The 17,378-nt window shown below is 48.9% G+C and overlaps 1 protein-coding gene across 2 annotated transcripts; it reads right to left on the bottom strand.

The window, feature by feature from the left end:
- Positions 1–319: 319 nt before the first annotated feature.
- prmt6 (protein arginine methyltransferase 6) lies at positions 320–3,374 on the bottom strand. 2 transcript variants are annotated; one of them, XM_078225177.1, is made up of 2 exons: positions 2,929–3,374; positions 320–2,898 (listed from the first exon to the last, which is right to left on the bottom strand). In XM_078225177.1, the coding sequence occupies exons 1-2, from the start codon at positions 3,028–3,030 to the stop codon at positions 1,486–1,488; spliced, it is 1,515 nt and encodes a 504-aa protein (XP_078081303.1). In that variant the 5' UTR covers positions 3,031–3,374; the 3' UTR covers positions 320–1,485. The 2 variants fall into 2 exon arrangements, with proteins under 2 accessions (XP_078081303.1, XP_078081302.1); XM_078225176.1 differs by having other exon boundaries at positions 320–3,374.
- Between the last annotated feature and the right edge of the window lie 14,004 nt (positions 3,375–17,378).

The following is a 17,378-nucleotide window of genomic DNA, read 5'->3' as shown; positions in this document are numbered from 1 at the left end:
TGGAATGGTGCTTAAACTGACAACTCTCTCTCCATAGAGGCAAGGGAGCTACCATTGAACCAATATCGCCGCTTGAGGAATAAAGTGAGCCACTGTTACTTAGACAAACAGCCAATTTATGTATGGCAGTTCCCATACACAGAAAATGAGGTAATCAAATAATTTTGTTTTTGATATTATTGGTTTAAGGAAGAACACTAGTGGGATGTAAAAAATTCTTGCCTGTCTTTAAATAGTGCTTCGGACCTTCTATATGATATATCATATAAATACGCAGACACAATTAAGCAAAAACCCATGAAGAAAAATAAACAGCAACTTATGTTTCATAAATAAATAGTATGTGTTCATTCAAAGAATTAAACAAAATACAAATTATGATCAAATTTGGTACAATGCAAAACACTAGCAGTGTCACATACTGCTTTGACCTGTTTCATACATCAACAATTACACATACTTCCAAATATGGTAAGTTGACTCTAACAGCATTACAATTGATGGTTTAGACCTCAATTCACAAATCTCTGCCGTCATAGCACATTCACAGCACACGCAGTGGAGAGGTTTTATATTATTTTATATTACTTTTGATATGCTGTTTGGAAGCTAGGTCAAAAAAGCGTAAAGAAGGATTATTAGTTACGAGAAGCTTAAAACGGTAATCAAACTGAAAATCTATGGATTTTTATCCAAACCAATTGCAGGCAAGGCTAGAATGACACAGTGGTCTTTATGTAATGAACAAGTAAAGAAACTGCAAATAGACAAAGTCAGTTCGCATTTGAAAATAGGGGTTGATGCTTCAAGTAAAAACCTGGTGTCACAAATGATGCAGCATCTTCAAAAACAGTGACCTGTCTTTCCTTTATTCATATAAAACATGGCTAACTTTCTCCTTCACAAAGATACCGGGGGCAACACTGTGACATTGGTCGGCTAAAACAGCACTCACCAGGAATTTAGATTAGTTATCTCTCGGTCTAAACGGATGTCACCAGATTCTGTCTCAACCAAGAGTCAATTTACTCTGTGTGAGCACATTTTTGGGATTGAAGCAACTAGCAATTTACAGTGAAAAGCAAAATGGAAACTAGCATGAGAATTCACACAGGTCACAATATGAGATACACTGGAGTGACAAACCAAAACAAATGAACAAAAATACACAAACATGAACGGCAACTCATTCAAAAGCAGGAATCCTTCCTTCATTTTGAATTATTTTGTTTTTGTTCCAGAATCCCCAATCCAGCAAGTCAATGATACCTCATAATTCTGAGCTTTCTTTCTGACTTGGTTATCCTTTCCTTTAGCTGTCTGGATGGGTTTGTTGAGTTAAGGCAGTTTTCTCACGATGAGTCCTTCATGGGACGACTGAGTCAGTGCAGTCAGTTTAGAAACCAACTGGTGAAAATGTGTCCAGTAGAAGTGTTCAGGCACTGAAGAATTCACATGTGTCAGGCACCAATAAATAAAGTTGTTTCATTCAAAAGAAGAGAAATCCTCTCCCATTTTGAATATTTTTGTTTGCTTCCCGCTATCTCCAATCTCATAAATCAAGGACACTCGGAGATGTCGCGGGTTATCTTCTGCTGGAGTGAGAGTTATTTTTCCTTTTATCACAGTGTCCTGGAATATTTGGACAGGTTCGTCCAGATAAAGCAAGGACTGTTTCCAATGTGTTTCCTCTGCAAACGGTGAAGTAGACAAGACGACTGGCTCGAGTTCATCAGCATGAGCATCAAATGCCACATGGTCATCAGCACAAGGGTTAAATGCTTGGAGGTTGTCACCATTAGCTGTGACTGCAAAGTGGCTGCCGGCAGTGGCATTGACAGTGTAATCACTGGCTACACAGGAAGAAAAGGCAGTGGATGCATGACGACCATCATTGTTGGTACCGGCTTCACACTGACCATCGTTATTAGGCCTGGAAACTTGATGGCCATCGGCATTGGAAGTGGTTGCATGCTTGTCATTGGCACTGCCTGAGCGGGCAGAAGTGGGGAAGATGACAGAAAACCAGATGGCGAAGGCATGCATGGTGGCGATGCCGAACGAGGAGGTGGTGAAGAAGCCGCCCAACCGTCCAAGCTGCTGCTCAGTGACCGTGTAGAGGTTGATGGTGGCGAAGGTGGAGGGCCGGCCCAGGACGTCCTCGCCATGCAGGGCGCCCACTGCCATCTCGTCGTTCATGAGGCAGCGGCGGGCGAAGGCAGCCATGCAGGACATGTCCACTCCGTGCTGCTCCTTAACCCCGGCCCAGAAAGACAGGCGTTCCTGCAGGGCCGGGTCGCTGACCGGGGCGATGAAGAGTTGGGCTTGGCAGGGGAAGATCAAGCCGCCTGGTTTGAGCCAGCGGTCGCGGGCATGGAGCACGCTGCGGAGCATCGACTCATACATCAGACCGTAGCCCATCCACTCACTGACGATGGCGTCCACCCTCTCGGGCAGCCTGGCCTCCTCCACCCGGCCCCTCAACACCTGGATGCGGCCGCTCAGCCCATTGGCCTCGACTACCTCCCGCGCGCGCTCGGCCATCACCACGCTCGCCTCCGACGCGTACACGCGCGCCGCTCCCGCCTGCGCGCAGAAGATGCTGAGGATCCCCGTGCCCGCGCCCACATCCAGCACCGTGCGGCCCCGCAGCAAGCCAACTCCAGGCCCAGGCTGCGGGCCCGGCCTAGCCGCCTCCCTGCCGCCGCAACCTTGCTGCAGGGCCCGCCGGTAACAGCCGGTCCGCGCCGAGTCCGCGATCATCTCCTCGTGGATTGACACGTCCGAGTACGAGTGGAAATAGGCGCCGTCCTGGCGGTCCCGGGCCTCCGCCTCCGCCTCAGCCTCCGACCCCGGACTCTCCCGGGCCTCGGCCTCCGACCCCACACTCTCCCGGGCCTGGGTCTCGATTCCAGGCCTCTCCCGGGCCAGGGCCTCGATCCCCGGCCTCTCCCGGGACTCGGCCTCCAACCCCGGCCTCTCCCGGGCCTCCAGCCGCGGCCTCTTCACCTGATGTGGTTCCGACTCCATTACTGAGTGCCGAGTGTGAGCCTCATGCCGGGGCCCGGCCTGCCTGCGGAGCCGGAGTGTGTGAGCGCCGCTCTGCCTCAGCCCAGAGCTGCCCCCTCGCTGCCAGGGTGCAGCCCTGCCCCACCCCCTGGGATCCTCACTGAGCCTCAGCCTGACATTCCCCTTCAGTGCCAGCTGCTGCTGTACCGCAGGGCACCGGCGCCTGGCATTGCAGCAGCTTTCACTGGTGATAACCAGCTTTCACCTAGCCAGGAATGGGCCAGTTTTTACTGGTGTCCAGCGGCAAGCTAGCTTTCAGCGGAGGCTGGTGATGACCAGCTTTCACCAGAGGCAGTTGGCGGGCCAGCTTTTACCGGTGTCCAGTGGCAGGTCAGCTTTCACTGACGTCTGGTGACGGGCCAGCTTTCACTGGCGTCTGGTGACGGGCCAGCTTTCACTGGCATCTGGTGACGGGCCAGCTTTCACTGGTGTCTGGTGACGGGCCAGCTTTCACGGGTGTCTGGTGACGGGCCAGCTTTCACGGGTGTCTGGTGACGGGCCAGCTTTCACCGGTGTCTGGTGACAGGCCAGCTTTCACTGGTGTCTGGTGACAGGCCAGCCTTCACCGGTGTCTGGTGACGGGCCAGCCTTCACCGGTGTCTGGTGACGGGCCAGCCTTCACCGGTGTCTGGTGATGGGCCAGCCTTCACCGGTGTCTGGTGACGGGCCAACCTTCACCGGTGTCTGGTGACGGGCCAGCCTTCACCGGTGTCTGGTGACGGGCCAGCCTTCATCGCTGTCTGGTGACAGGCCAGCTTTCACCGGTGTCTGGTGACTGCCAGTTTTCACTGGTGACAGGCCAGCTTTCACTGGTGTCTGGTGACGGGCCAACTTTCACCAGCGGTAGTGTCAGGACAATGGGATTGATTAATTACATATCAATCTACAACACTGAAACATGACATAAGGAAAACCTCGGGTAACTTGGGGACTGTATGCCCAAAGTCACCCATACCTCCTTGTATCTTTCCACAACCATTTTAACTCAAATCTTACAGCCAAAGTTTATTAAAAAGCAGATGTTTGAACCTTAGCCTTGGGTAGATAATAGCACTTTCACTTATGAGTCAGAAGGCTCAACTTCCATTCCATAGACTTGAGAACTAAATTTAGGCTGACACTGAGGAAGTGCTGCACTACTGGTTGGACCACCCTTGGGCCATCAAATTAGGTTTTTGAACAGAGGCCCCATCTGCCCTCTCCAGTCGATGCAAAAAATCCCTTTGCAATATTCAGAAAAAAGTAAAGTTTATTTATTAGTCACAAGTAGGCTTACATAAGCACTGCAATTAAGTTACTGTGAAAATCCCCTAGTCGCCACACTCCGGCGCCTGTTCAGGTACACTGAGGGAAAATTTAGCATAGCCAATTCACTTAACCTGCACATCTTTGGACTGTGGGAGCAAACCCACACAGACATGACGAGAACGTACAGACCTTGCACAGACAGTGAACCAAGCCGAGAATCGAACCCAGGTCCCTGGCACTGTGAGGCAGCAGTGCTAGCCACCATGCCGCTCCTAGAAGAAGAGGAAGGCAGTTTTCTGCTGTGCCTTGGCCAATATTTAAAGTTAAAGTTTTATTTATAAGTCACAATTAAGGCTTACATTAACACTGTAGTTGCCACATTCCAGTGCCTGTTTGGGTCAATGCACCTAACCAGTACGTCTTTCGGACTGTGGAAGGAAACCGGAGCACCCAGAGGAAACCCACGCAGACACAGGGAGAACATGCAGACTGCACACAGACAGTGGCCCAAGCTGGGAATCGAACCTGGGTCTCTGGCGCTGTGGCAGCAGTGCTAATCACTGTGTTGCCTGATATTTATCCCTCAATGGGTATTTTTCACTTTGCTGTTTGTGGGAGTTTGCTGAGTCATAGAGGTTTACAGCATGGAACCAGGCCCTTCGGTCCAACTTGTCCATGGTGCCCTTTTTTAAAAAACCCCTAAGCCAGGGGTCTCCAAACTACGGCCCGCAGCGGGCTAACATCTGGCCCGTAGCCAGTGGGGCGGGGCGGGATTCCCGCTGCCGATTTAGATGTGAACCACATGCTTTGCATGTTATTAACGAGTCCCGCATTCCGCATGGCATCGTCCGGCCTCACTTGTACTTACCTCCTCACCGGTCGGTCCTCACAAGAGAGAATCACAGTTACTGGAGACCAAATGCTCGCTGGGGGAAATTGGAGGTCATTGAAGCCCCTGGTGGTCGGGCACCATAACTATGCTGGGGCAGTGCCAAAGGGGTGGGGTCTGAGTGGAGGTGGGGCAATGACAGTGGGAGGCAAAGGGGGAGCTCTGCATGGGAGGGAGGCAAGGAGGGAGAGTTCTGCAGGGGGAGGAGGCAAGTTACATTTGAACATGGACTGCTTCAGTATCTGAGAAGTCATGAATGGTGCTGAACATTGTGCAGTCATCAGCAAATATCCCCACTTCTGACCTTATGATGGAGGGAAGGTCATTGATGAAGCAGCTGAAAATGGTTGGACCTAGGACACTACCCTGAGGGAAAAAAAACTCAAGTCTCTACAGTGGAACTTAGGTAGAGTGTGAGAGTGATGATGTCACCTGATATCATACTGCCATTAACAGATCTCTTAAGGAGGTGGTTGACTTCTCTTTTTTTCCTACCTCTGGAACATGATGTTACTCACCTGACTCCATTCCCTGTACTTCTCAATGAATTCCTATCCTGCTCTGCTGATTTTTTTCTTCAAGTTGAAAAGTTAATATAGTTTCATATGATGCGTAGCCATTTTCCTCACAAATCCCTTCCTGTTGACTGAAATATCTCATGGTTCAAATGTTTGGTGTTGGCTTACAGTTATGTGAGCCACTGGGTGCCACATTGAGCATGAGTCAGCCTTATGGGAGGCAGACACTAAAGAATTAAAGCAAGTTTTTTGCACATTAAATCAACATCTCATTGACAGAGTACATGACCACTGTAAACTTTGCACTCTGCCCCCAGTACAAGCAGGTAATGCACTCCAAAATTCATTTTATGCACTGACACTGCTGTGGCCATAAGTAAATCTGTACTGCAGGACAAAACAAAGAAAATGCTAGTAAACACTCAGCAAATCAGGCAGCACCAGTGGAGCGAGAAATTGGATTCATGTTTTGCAGAATTCACAGAATTGTTAAAGTGCTGAAAATGGGTCCATTCGGCCCATCATGTCTGCATCAGCTCTCTGAATGAGCAATTCACTAAGCACCATTCCCCACCTCCTCTCCGTAACTCTGCACTTTGTTCCTGTTCAAATAACAGTGCCATTCCCTTTAGAATGCCTCAAATTGAACCTGCCTCCATCACACTCTCAGGCAGTTATATTCATACCCTAACTATCTGCTGTATGAAAGGTTTTTCATGATGTTGTGTTTTGCCAATTTAACTCTGTGCCTTCTCATTCTCGGTCCTTTCATGAGTGGGAAGTTTCTCTCTATCTACTCTGCCCAGATCCCTCATGATTTTGAATACCCATTGACAACAATAACCCCAGATTTCCCTCTCTCCCCAGGTGCAGTCTGACCTGCTAAGCCTTTCATGGCATTTTCTGTTTTCGTTTCAGAATTCCAACATCAGCAGCATTTTGCTGTTTGTCCTTGTGCAGGAATGTTGGACAGAAAAGGCATAATTTGCTCATGTTTCATTGCTAACAGGAACTTGTGCGCCAATGCTGCCAAATGAGTAGCCATCATTAAAAATGAGGAGTTAAAGAAGTGAGTTGTCTGCAGTCACCAGGAAATCATGCTGTAGATCTAATTACAATCCATAGCTCGGTGATAGCACTTTCATTCTGAAGGCTTTGCTTCAAACCCCACTCCAGAGTCTTGTAATCTGGGCTGACACTGCAATACACCGCTGAAGGAGTGCAGCAATGTCAGAGATGCTGTCTTTCAGATGAATCATTAAACTGAGTATCCTCTCAGATGGGCACTAAAGATTTCATGGCACTATTCAAAAAAGAGAAGGGAGTCTTAGCCAATATTTATTCCTCAACCAATATCCTTTAAACAGATTGTTCAGTATTTGTTCAATATTGCTGTGTTCAAATTGGCTTCTGCATTTCCGTGCAACACATTTAAAATGGAAGTGCTTTTGGACATCCTGAAGGCATCACAATATATATAATATAGTTGGATGAGCTTGACTTCCCTGACGTCTCTTTATCTCCCACCTCCCAGTACAATGGCCTCGTTCTTGAATTTAGTTAGAAGGCCAGTTCATCGCCTCCTCATGACTTTCACTCACGATTTACAGTTAATATTATCAGTTTAAACAGGCAGGAGTCTTAAAAGCCTCCACAGCACAATATCAGGGTGGAGTTTAAACTATTTATCTGTTTACTGTCTAGAAAATAACAGCACTGTGATAGTACCTACATTACATGGACTATAGCTCTTCAAGGATAATCCTCACAGGCCCAATGATACACACATTGCAAAAATGAATAGAATATTGTCCAAATGATTACATCCTTTCTGAACTCCCTCTTCTGATTCCTCATGTCAGGAATTTGAGCTCGGAAGAAAGATTGACAAGATTTGGGTTTTTGAGTTTGATATCATTTGTAAGGAATATTGATCAGAATTTAAAGATAAGTCCCTGCTCATCATGAATAGTGACCCATTGAACTTGCGGATGGACCCTTGGTTAAATATTTAATTCAGAGGATAGTATCTCTGACAGTGCAACACTCCAGCAGTATCAGATTTTCAGCTATCTGAAGAAAAAGGAATGAATGTGTTTAGCATATGATCAGGTAGGAGGTGTACATCTTAAATTATGTCCTCCTCCTGTTCCTGATATGTGAACCAAGACAAGTGGGTTTTTTTCCATGTGGATAGAATCAAGTTCAGCCAGATTTCCCTGTCATTTATTCTCCATACAAATGCATACACACAGAGGTCTACTTTAGCCTGCTATCATTACCCTGGCTATCAGCAGATAATACAGGATAGGGCTTAGGATTCACTGTTGGACTTCAATGCTGAAATGTCCAATGCTTAAATGTGCTTTCTATTAACAAGCCCTAATCAGGCCATATAAATATTATGCTCAGTTGTCAGTTTAAAAAAGTTTCCAGTAATAGCATCAGATACAATAGTGATGGAAATCTGTCAAACAACACTGAAGGAAGTTAAACCAAAAGTAATTTGAAATAACCAGCCCACACTGACTTAATTATTGTCTCAATGCCTTGGTCTTATTTAGACCCATTGGTGTTACAGACGTATCAGTGCAAGGTCACTGAGAAGTGAGAGATTCAAGCATTGGAGAGGTTGCAGCAGAGAGCTAAGAGGCTAATTCCTCATGTCAGGAATTTGAGCTCGGAAGAAAGATTGACAAAATTTGGGTTTTTGAGTTTGAGGCGAACTTAAAGAGGATCTTAAAATAGAAAAGGAAATAGAACAACTTTTTCTTTATTATTGAACAGTGGGAATAGGATAGGAGGACATAGGTTGATGTGAATGAATGGTATTTTCTTCATTGACCAAAACTTTGAATTTTTAAAAAATTCATTCAAGGGACATGGGCATCGCTGGCTGGCCGGTATTTATTGCCCATCCTTAGTTGCCCTTGAAACTGAGTGGCTTGCTAGGCCATTTCAGAGGGCAATTGAGAGTCAACCACATTGCTGTAGCTCTGGTGTCACATGTAAGCCAGACTAGGTAAGGATGACAGATTTCCCTCTCTAAAGGACATTAGTGAACCAGATGGGTTTAACCCACAATCGACAATGGTTTGTTTCATGGTCATCAGTAGATTCTTAATTCCAGATATTTTTTATTGAATTCAAATTCCACCATCTGCTGTGGCGGGATTCGAATCTGGGTCCCCAGAACATTAGTTGAGGTTCTGGATTAAAAGATAATACTACTAGGACTTCACCTCCCAAAATTCTGAACAAGAATTATGTAAGAACACAAGAAATAGGAGCAGGAATAGATCACAAGGCCCGTCGAGCCTGTCCTGCCATTCAATACGATCAACACTGATCAGCTTCAAATACACTTTCCCACCCACTCCCCAGATCTCCCAATTTCCTGATGGATCAATAATCCGTCTATCTCAGCCTTAAATACATTCAGCAATGGTGCATCCACAGTACTTTGGGGTAGAACATTCCAAGCATTCACAGCCTTCCAAATGAAGAAATGTCTCCTCACCTTAGTCTGAAATTATCGGTCCCCTTATTCTGAGACTGTGAACTTTGTTCTAGATTTCCATGCCAGGGGAAACAGCTTTTCAGTATTACCCTGTCATAATCTTGTCTGTTTCAGTGAGATCACCTTTCATTCATCCAAACTCTGGGAATATGGCCCAATTTACTCAGTCTCTCATCACTGAATCCCCCACTGTCAACATCCTTGGGGTTACCATTGACCAGAAACTCAACTGGACTCATCACATAAACACAGTGGCTATAAGAGCAGGTCAGAGGCTAGGAATACTGTGACAAATAACTCAGCTCCTGAATCCCCAAAGCCTATCCACCATCTACAAAGCACAAGTCAGGAGTGTGATGGAATGCTCCCCACTTGCCTGGATGGGTGCAGCTCCAACAACACTGAAGAAACTTGACACCATCCAGGACAAAGCAGCCTGCTTGATTGACACCACATTTACAAACATCCACTCCCCCTACCACTGACACTGAGTAGCAGCAGTGTGTATTATCTACAAGATGCACTGCAGCAATTCACCAAAGATCCTTAGCACCTTCCAAACCCACAACCACTTCCATCTAGAATTATCACAGCTTAATCTGTGATAGCACGGATTCGTGAAGGGTAAGTCTTGCCTCACAAATTTGATTGAATTCTTTGAGGAGGTAACTAAGTGTGTAGATGAAGGTAGAGCAGTTGATGTCGTATACATGGATTTTAGGAAGGCGTTTGATAAGGTTCCCCATGGTAGGCTCATGAAGAAAGTAAGGAAGTGTGGGATAGAGGGAAATTTGGCCGATTGGATAAATAACTGGCTATCTCATAGAACACAGTAAGGAGTCTAACAACACCAGGTTAAAGTCCAACAGGTTTATTTGGTAGCAAACGCCACTAGCTTTTGGAGCGTTGCTCCTTCGTCAGGTGAGTGGGAGATCTGACGAAGGAGCAGCGCTCCGAAAGCTAGTGGCGTTTGCTACCAAATAAACCTGTTAGACTTTAACCTGGTGTTGTTAGACTCCTTACTGTGTTGACCCCAGTCCAACGCCGGCATCTCCACATCATATCTCATAGAAGACAGAGGGTGGTGGTGGATGGAAAATTTACGGACTGGAGACCAGTTACCAGCGGCGTACCACAGGGATCAGTGCTGGGTCTTCTACTATTTGTGATTTTAATCAATGACTTGGAGGAGGGGGTTGAAGGGTGGGTCAGTAAATTTGCTGATGGCACCAAGATTGGTGGAGTGGATGAGGTGGAGGGCTGTTGTAGGCTGCAAAGAGACATTGATAGGATGCAGAGCTGGCCGAAAAATGGCAGATGGCGTTTAACACTGATAAGTGCGAGGTGATTCATTTTGGTAGGACAAATTTGAATGCGGATTACAGGGTCAATGGCAGGTTATGAGGAATGTGGAGGAACAGAGAGATGTTGGGGTTCATATGCACAGATCTCTGAAGGTTGCCACTCAAGTGGATAGAGCCGTGAAGAAGGCCTATCGTGTGTTAGCGTTTATTAACAGGGGGTTTGAGTTTAAGAGCCGTGGGGTTATGCTGCAACTGTACAGGACCTTGGTGTGGTGGACCTCAGTTGTGCCTTTGTCCTATATGGACCACCATTGTGTGTTTGTCATGCCTGGACACATCCCCTCCCGGTTCGGTTCCTCCCCTCGGCACCTAGTATAAAGGTGGCTGTCTCCTCCTCCTTGTTCAGTCCAGGTTGGTTATTTGTTGGGATGTGCTCCAGATTCTGTTGTGAATAAAAGCCTACAGTTGTATTGGCACACCGGTAGTCTTTCGCCTTATTGATAGCGCATCAATTTTATTCACAACAGTTGACCAGCATGGAGCAGCTTCTAAAACCCGACAAGTTAACATTAGACCCTCAAGAGGTCGGAGCCTCTGATAAATTTGACCATTGGCTGGACTGCTTCGAAGCATTCGTCGACGCCGCTACGGCCATGAACTCCGACGACGTTAAGCTCCACGTGCTCCGTGCCCGGGTAAGCGAAGCAGTCTACGGTATCTTCCGGGACGCTGCTACATACGCGGACGCTATCGAACTCCTAAAAGGGCAGTTCCGAAAGAGCCCTAACGTGGTCTACGCCAGACATCTCCTAACTACCCGCAAGCAGCAGCCAGGAGAATCGTGCGCCCAATTTCTGCGCGCCCTGCGGGTCCTAGCTCGAGCTTGCGAATGTAAGGCTGTTACAGCAGCTCAGAACACGGAGGACCTGATCCGGGATGCCTACGTTGCGGGCATTGAGTCTACATACATTCGGCAGCGTCTGCTTGAACAAGATGGCCTGGATCTCCGGAAAACGGCCACGATGGCTGAAACGCTAGAAGCGGCCTCTCACAACCTCAGGTCCTACCCCGCATCCCGTTCTATTGACGGTTCCACCGCGACGGCTGTTCTGGCAGGGCCCAAATGTTACTTTTGCGGCCTATCCAAGCACCCTCGGCGTCGCTGCCCGGCGAAGGATGCGATCTGCTCCGGATGCGGTAAGCTAGGCCACTTCGTTAAAGTCTGCCGGGCGAAGCCGATTCTGAAGTCTCGTGGCACCACGTGTGTTCCGCGGGCGCAGCCATCTTTAATGCAGGCGGCGGCTGCGCGCGAATCGCCATCTTTAATGCGGTCACCGGAAGTGCGGGAGTCACCATCTATGATGCGGTCACCAGATGCGCGGGAATCGCCATCTTTGAGGCTGTCATCAAGACGCGCCGAGCAGGAAGCTTTATCCGTGACGTCATCAGACGCGGACGAAGATGGATTCTTCCTGGATTCGACGGTGGCATCGATTTGCCTGGACCAGTCGCAGCCTCACCAACTCTCCAAGTCAATAATGGAGATCAAGGTAAATGACCATGCAGAAAACTGCCTGTTCGACTGTGGGAGCACAGAAAGTTTTATACACCCTCGCACAGTGCGTCAATATGCCCTTCCCGTGCGACCCTGGAGCCAGACCATCTCCATGGCCTCGAATTCCCACTCAGTGGAGGTCCTCGGGTGCTGTTTGGTGACGCTGACGGTACAGGGCACAGTCTACGAGCGTTTTCGGCTCCTCGTGCTGCCGCGACTCTGCGCAGCTGTACTGCTGGGGTTAGATTTCCTCACCCATCATAGGAGCGTCACCCTGCAGTATGATGGCCCTTATCCCCTGCTCTCCGTCTGCAAGGTGCGGTCACTGCAGCGCCCCTCGCGCACCACCTGCAGTCTCTCGACCCTCAAGATTACCCACCCCCCGCTTTATTCGATAATCTCACCCCGGATTGCAGGCCTGTAGCCACCAAAAGTAGGCACTATAGTGGGGAAGACCGGGCCTTAATTCGGTCCGAAGTACAACGTTTGCTCAAGGAAGGGATTATCCAGGCCAGCACCAGCCCCTGGAGGGCGCAAGTGGTCGTAGTTAAATCGGGGGAGAAACACCGCATGGTGATTGACTACAGCCAGACCATAAACAGGTATACGCAACTAGATGCGTACCCTCTTCCCCGCATTGCGGACATAGTCAACCGCATCGCGCACTATAGGGTTTTCTCTACGATCGATTTAAAATTGGCTTACCACCAGCTCCCTATCCGCTCGGAGGATCGCCCATATACTGCCTTTGTGGCGGACGGTCGCCTCTACCAGTTCCTCCGAGTCCCCTTTGGTGTCACCAATGGGGTCTCAGTCTTCCAGCGGGCCATGGATCAAATGGTGGACCAGCACGGGCTATGGGCCACTTTCCCGTATCTGGATAACATCACCATCTGCGGCCATGACCTGCAGGACCATGATGCCAACCTACAAAAATTCCTCCGTACGGCCACTCTCCTGAACCTGACATATAATGAGGCGAAGTGTGTTTTTCGGACACGCCGCCTCGCCATCCTTGGGTACGTGATAGAAAATGGTGTCCTTGGTCCCCACCCAGCCCGTATGCGTCCCCTTATGCAGCTCCCCCTCCCTACTACTCTCAAAGCACTGAGGAGATGCCTGGGCTTCTTCTCTTACTATGCCGAGTGGGTTCCCCGTTACGCGGATAAAGCCTGTCCGCTTCTAAAATCGACCTCTTTTCCCCTGGTGGAGGAGGCCCGTTGGGCCTTCGACGACATCAAAGCGGACATCGCGAAGGCCGCGATGCATGCTGTGGACGAATCCATCCCATTCCAAGTGGAAAGTGATGCGTCTGACTTTGCCCTAGCCACCACCCTTAACCAGAGGGGCCGTCCGGTGGCCTTCTTTTCCCGGACCCTATAAGGCCCTGAGATTCGACACTCCTCGGTCGAGAAGGAGGCCCAGGCCATCATGGAAGCCGTCCGGCACTGGCGCCATTATCTTGCGGGCCAACGGTTCACCTTAATTACGGACCAGCGGTCCGTTGCCTTCCTGTTAACACCAGGCAAAAGGGCAAGATTAAGAATGACAAGATCTTGCGGTGGAGGATTGAGCTCTCCACCTACAGATATGACATCATGTACCGGCCCGGGAAGCTCAATGAGCCCCCAGATGCCCTGTCCCGTGGATCATGTGCCAGCGCCCAACTGGACCAGCTACAGTCCCTCCATAACGATCTCTGTCACCCGGGTGTCACCAGACTTTTCCACTTTGTCAAAGCCCGTAACCTGCCCTACTCCCTCGAGGAAGTCCGGACGATTACCAGGCAATGCAGGGTCTGCGCTGAGTGCAAACTGCAGTTCTACCGGCCATGTAGGGCGCACCTTGTAAAGGCCACTCGCGCGTTTGAGCGCCTTAGCATTGATTTTAAAGGCCCCCTCCCCTCCTCTAACCGCAATGTTTATTTCCTGAATATCATTGATGAATACTCGCGTTTCCCTTTTGCCTTCCCCTGCCCGGACATGACCACGGCTACAGTGATTCGGACCCTGAACACGCTCTTCACCCTGTTCGGCTTCCCATCCTATGTTCATAGCGACCGTGGGTCCTCTTTCATGAGTGACGAGCTGAGGCAGTACCTGCTCGCCAAAGGCATTGCCTCCAGCCGCACCACTAGCTGTAACCCCAGGGGTAATGGTCAAGTAGAGCGGGAGAACGCAACCGTCTGGAAGGCTGTTCTATTAGCGCTACGGTCTAGGGGCCTTCCAGTCAGCCGTTGGCAAGACGTCCTCCCGGACGCATTACATTCAGTTAGGTCACTCCTGTGCACAGCGACCAATACGAACCCTCACGAGCGGATGTTCTCGTTTCCCAGAAAGTCCTCTTCGGGTACTTCGCTCCCGGATTGGCTGATGTCCCCGGGGCCCGTTCTGCTTCGGAAGCATGTCCGGACCCATAAGGCAGATCCCTTGGTCGAGGAGGTCCAATTGCTCCACGCTAATCCTCAATACGCATATGTAGCGTACCCTGGTGGGCGGGAGGACATGGTCTCTGTCCGTGACTTGGCACCTGCGGGTGCCCCTGAGGCCACCACGTCCTTCCGCCCCACTGTTCCCGGTGTTGTCCACTCGGAGACATCTATGCCCCTCTCCCCTTCAGTCCCAGTCTCCAATGTAGTGCGCCCAGAGCCTGTTGCGGCCCCCCACCCCCCAGCTCCGGTTCCCACTGTTCTCCATACGCCACCAGGGCCACAGCTCACTCCTCTCACCCCTATGTACAGCTCGCTTGAGTCGCCGGAGCCGTCGCCACGCAGTACCCGACGACTGGACGGGACGACGGATCGGTTTGCTTCACACCACCTGGCACCTTCTCTCGACGCTCACTGTACGGAGCCTGGGCCGACATCGCTCCCTGCTCGGACGACTCTGCGACCTGCACTACGACGATCGCGACGGCGGATCAAGCCACCGGTTTGTCTGGACTTGTGATATTGTTTCCGCTTCAACCCCGTGTTGTTTTTTTTAAAGGAAGGGGTGAATGTGGTGGACTTCAGTTGTGCCTTTGTCCTATATGGACCACCGTTGTGTGTTTGTCATGCCTGGATACATCCACTCCCGGTTCGGTTCCTCCCCTCGGCACCTAGTATAAAGGTGGCTGTCTCCTCCCCCTTGTTCAGTCCAGGTTGGTTATTTGTTGGGATGTGCTCCAGATTCTGTTGTGAATAAAAGCCTACAGTTGTATTGGCACACCTGTAGTCTTTCGCCTTATTGATAGCGCATCACTTGGTGAGACCACATTTGGAATATTGTGTGCAGTTCTGGTCACCTCACTATAAGAAGGATGTGGAAGCATTGGAGAGAGTGCAGAAGAGATTTACCGGGATGATGCCTGGTTTGGAGGGTAGGTCTTATGAGGAAAGGTTGAGGGAGCTGGGGCTTTTCTCTTTGGAGCGGAGGAGGATGAGGGACGACTTAATAGAGGTTTATAAGATGATAAGGGGGATAGACAGATTGGACGTTCAGAGACTATTTCCTCGGGTGAATGTAGCTGTTACTAGGGGGCATAGTTCTATAGTGGTTTGATGTTACTAGGGTTTACTAAGGTTCATGGTGGGAGATATAGGAGGGATGTCCGAGGTAGGTTCTTTACTCAGAGAGTGGTTGGGGTGTGAAATGGACTGCCTGCTGTGACAGTGGAGTCGGACACTTTAGGAACTTTCAAGCGATTATTGGATAGGCATATGGAGCACACCAGAATGATAGGGAGTGGGATAGCTTGATCTTGGTTTCGGACAAAGCTCGGCACAACATTGAGGGCCGAAGGGCCTGTACTGTGCTGTACTGTTCTATGTTCTATGTACAAGGGCAGCAGATATATGGGAATGGCACCACCTGCAAGTTCCTCTCCAAGCCACTCACCATGCTGACTTGGAATCGCTGTTCCCTCAGTCACTGGGTCAAAATCCTGGAATTCCCTCCCAAACAGCATTGTGGGTCAACCCATAGCACATGGACTGTAGTGATTCAAGAAGTAAGCTCGCCACCACCTTTTCAAGGGCAGCTAGGGATGGGCATTAAATGATGGCCAGCCAGTGACGCCCATGTCCCACGAATGAATAAAAAAAAACTCTCATCCAAGAATTCATTTTTTTGAATCTTTGCTATGCTGCCTCCAAGGCAAGTGTATCCTTCCTTAAATATGGAGGCCATCCTGTGCCACGCCTTGTTAGCTACGGATGGTGCATTCATGACGAGGTTCGATGGGCCAATAATCAGTCTGGGAATCTGTGGTGCTTGTCTCTTTAAGGGCAACACAGCAGAATGAGTCCCGATTGGTCACACAAGCCATGTAATCCTTATTCTGCTGTGTTGCCCTTAAAGAGACAAGCACCACAGATTCCCAGACTGATTATTGGCCCATCGAACCTCGTCATGAATGCACCATCCGTAGCTAACAAGGCGTGGCACAGGATGCATTTCCACAGATTCAGACTTCATTAGTGAACACAAAAGGTATTTATTAATAAGAATTGTACAGCAGCCTCATGGCTGTAGCTAGTTCCCAAAATGTCTCTGATAGGCTCCTTTCTCACCATGGGATGATTCCACGCTGAGTCCCGATTGGTCACACAAACCATGTAATCCTTAGAGTGGAATCATCCCATGGTGAGAAAGGAGCCTATCAGAGACATTTTGGGAACTAGCTACAGCCATGAGGCTGCTGTACAATTCTTATTAATAAATACCTTTTGTGTTCACTAATGAAGTCTAATTTGTGGAAATGCATCTTTACAGAATGCTTCCAACACCTTGCCATATTCCCCAAGGAAGGAGAAAGTGTGTATGAAGATACGGTAATAAAAAAGAGATCAAAACAGTATGCAGTACTTCAAGTGTGGTCTCACCAAAGCCTTATTTAACTGGTAAGGCATCCTTATTCTAGTACTCAAATTTCCTTGCAATCAACGTTTTTTGTCTTCCTTGGAGATTCTAAGGTTCTTTGCAAGATTCTATGCTAACTTTTTGTGTTCCTTATATGAGTACGCCCAAGTTTCTTTACGCATCTACATTTAGAAGTTTCACACCTTTTAAAAATATTTTGCTTTTTAATCCTTTTTTGTATTCTTTCATGGGATGTGAGCCACTTTCTTAAACCGCTGCAGTCCATGTGCCATCGGGATACTCACCGTGCTGTTAGGAAGGGAATTCCAGCTTTTTAACCCAGTGATTGTAAGGGTACAGAGATATAAGACGAAAGAACAATCCAGCACAGGAACAGGCCCTTCGGCCCACCAAGCCTGTGTCGGCACATGATG

Source organism: Mustelus asterias, chromosome 12, assembly GCF_964213995.1.
Source record: "Mustelus asterias chromosome 12, sMusAst1.hap1.1, whole genome shotgun sequence".
In the NCBI taxonomy this organism is placed as follows: domain Eukaryota; kingdom Metazoa; phylum Chordata; class Chondrichthyes; order Carcharhiniformes; family Triakidae; genus Mustelus; species Mustelus asterias.
This window is presented reverse-complemented; position numbering and strand designations above follow the sequence as displayed.

Bases quoted from the DNA above. Each gene is read 5' to 3' on its own strand.
- prmt6 (XM_078225176.1), bottom strand. From the start codon at position 3,030: ATGGAGTCGGAACCACATCAGGTGAAGAGGCCGCGGCTGGAGGCCCGG.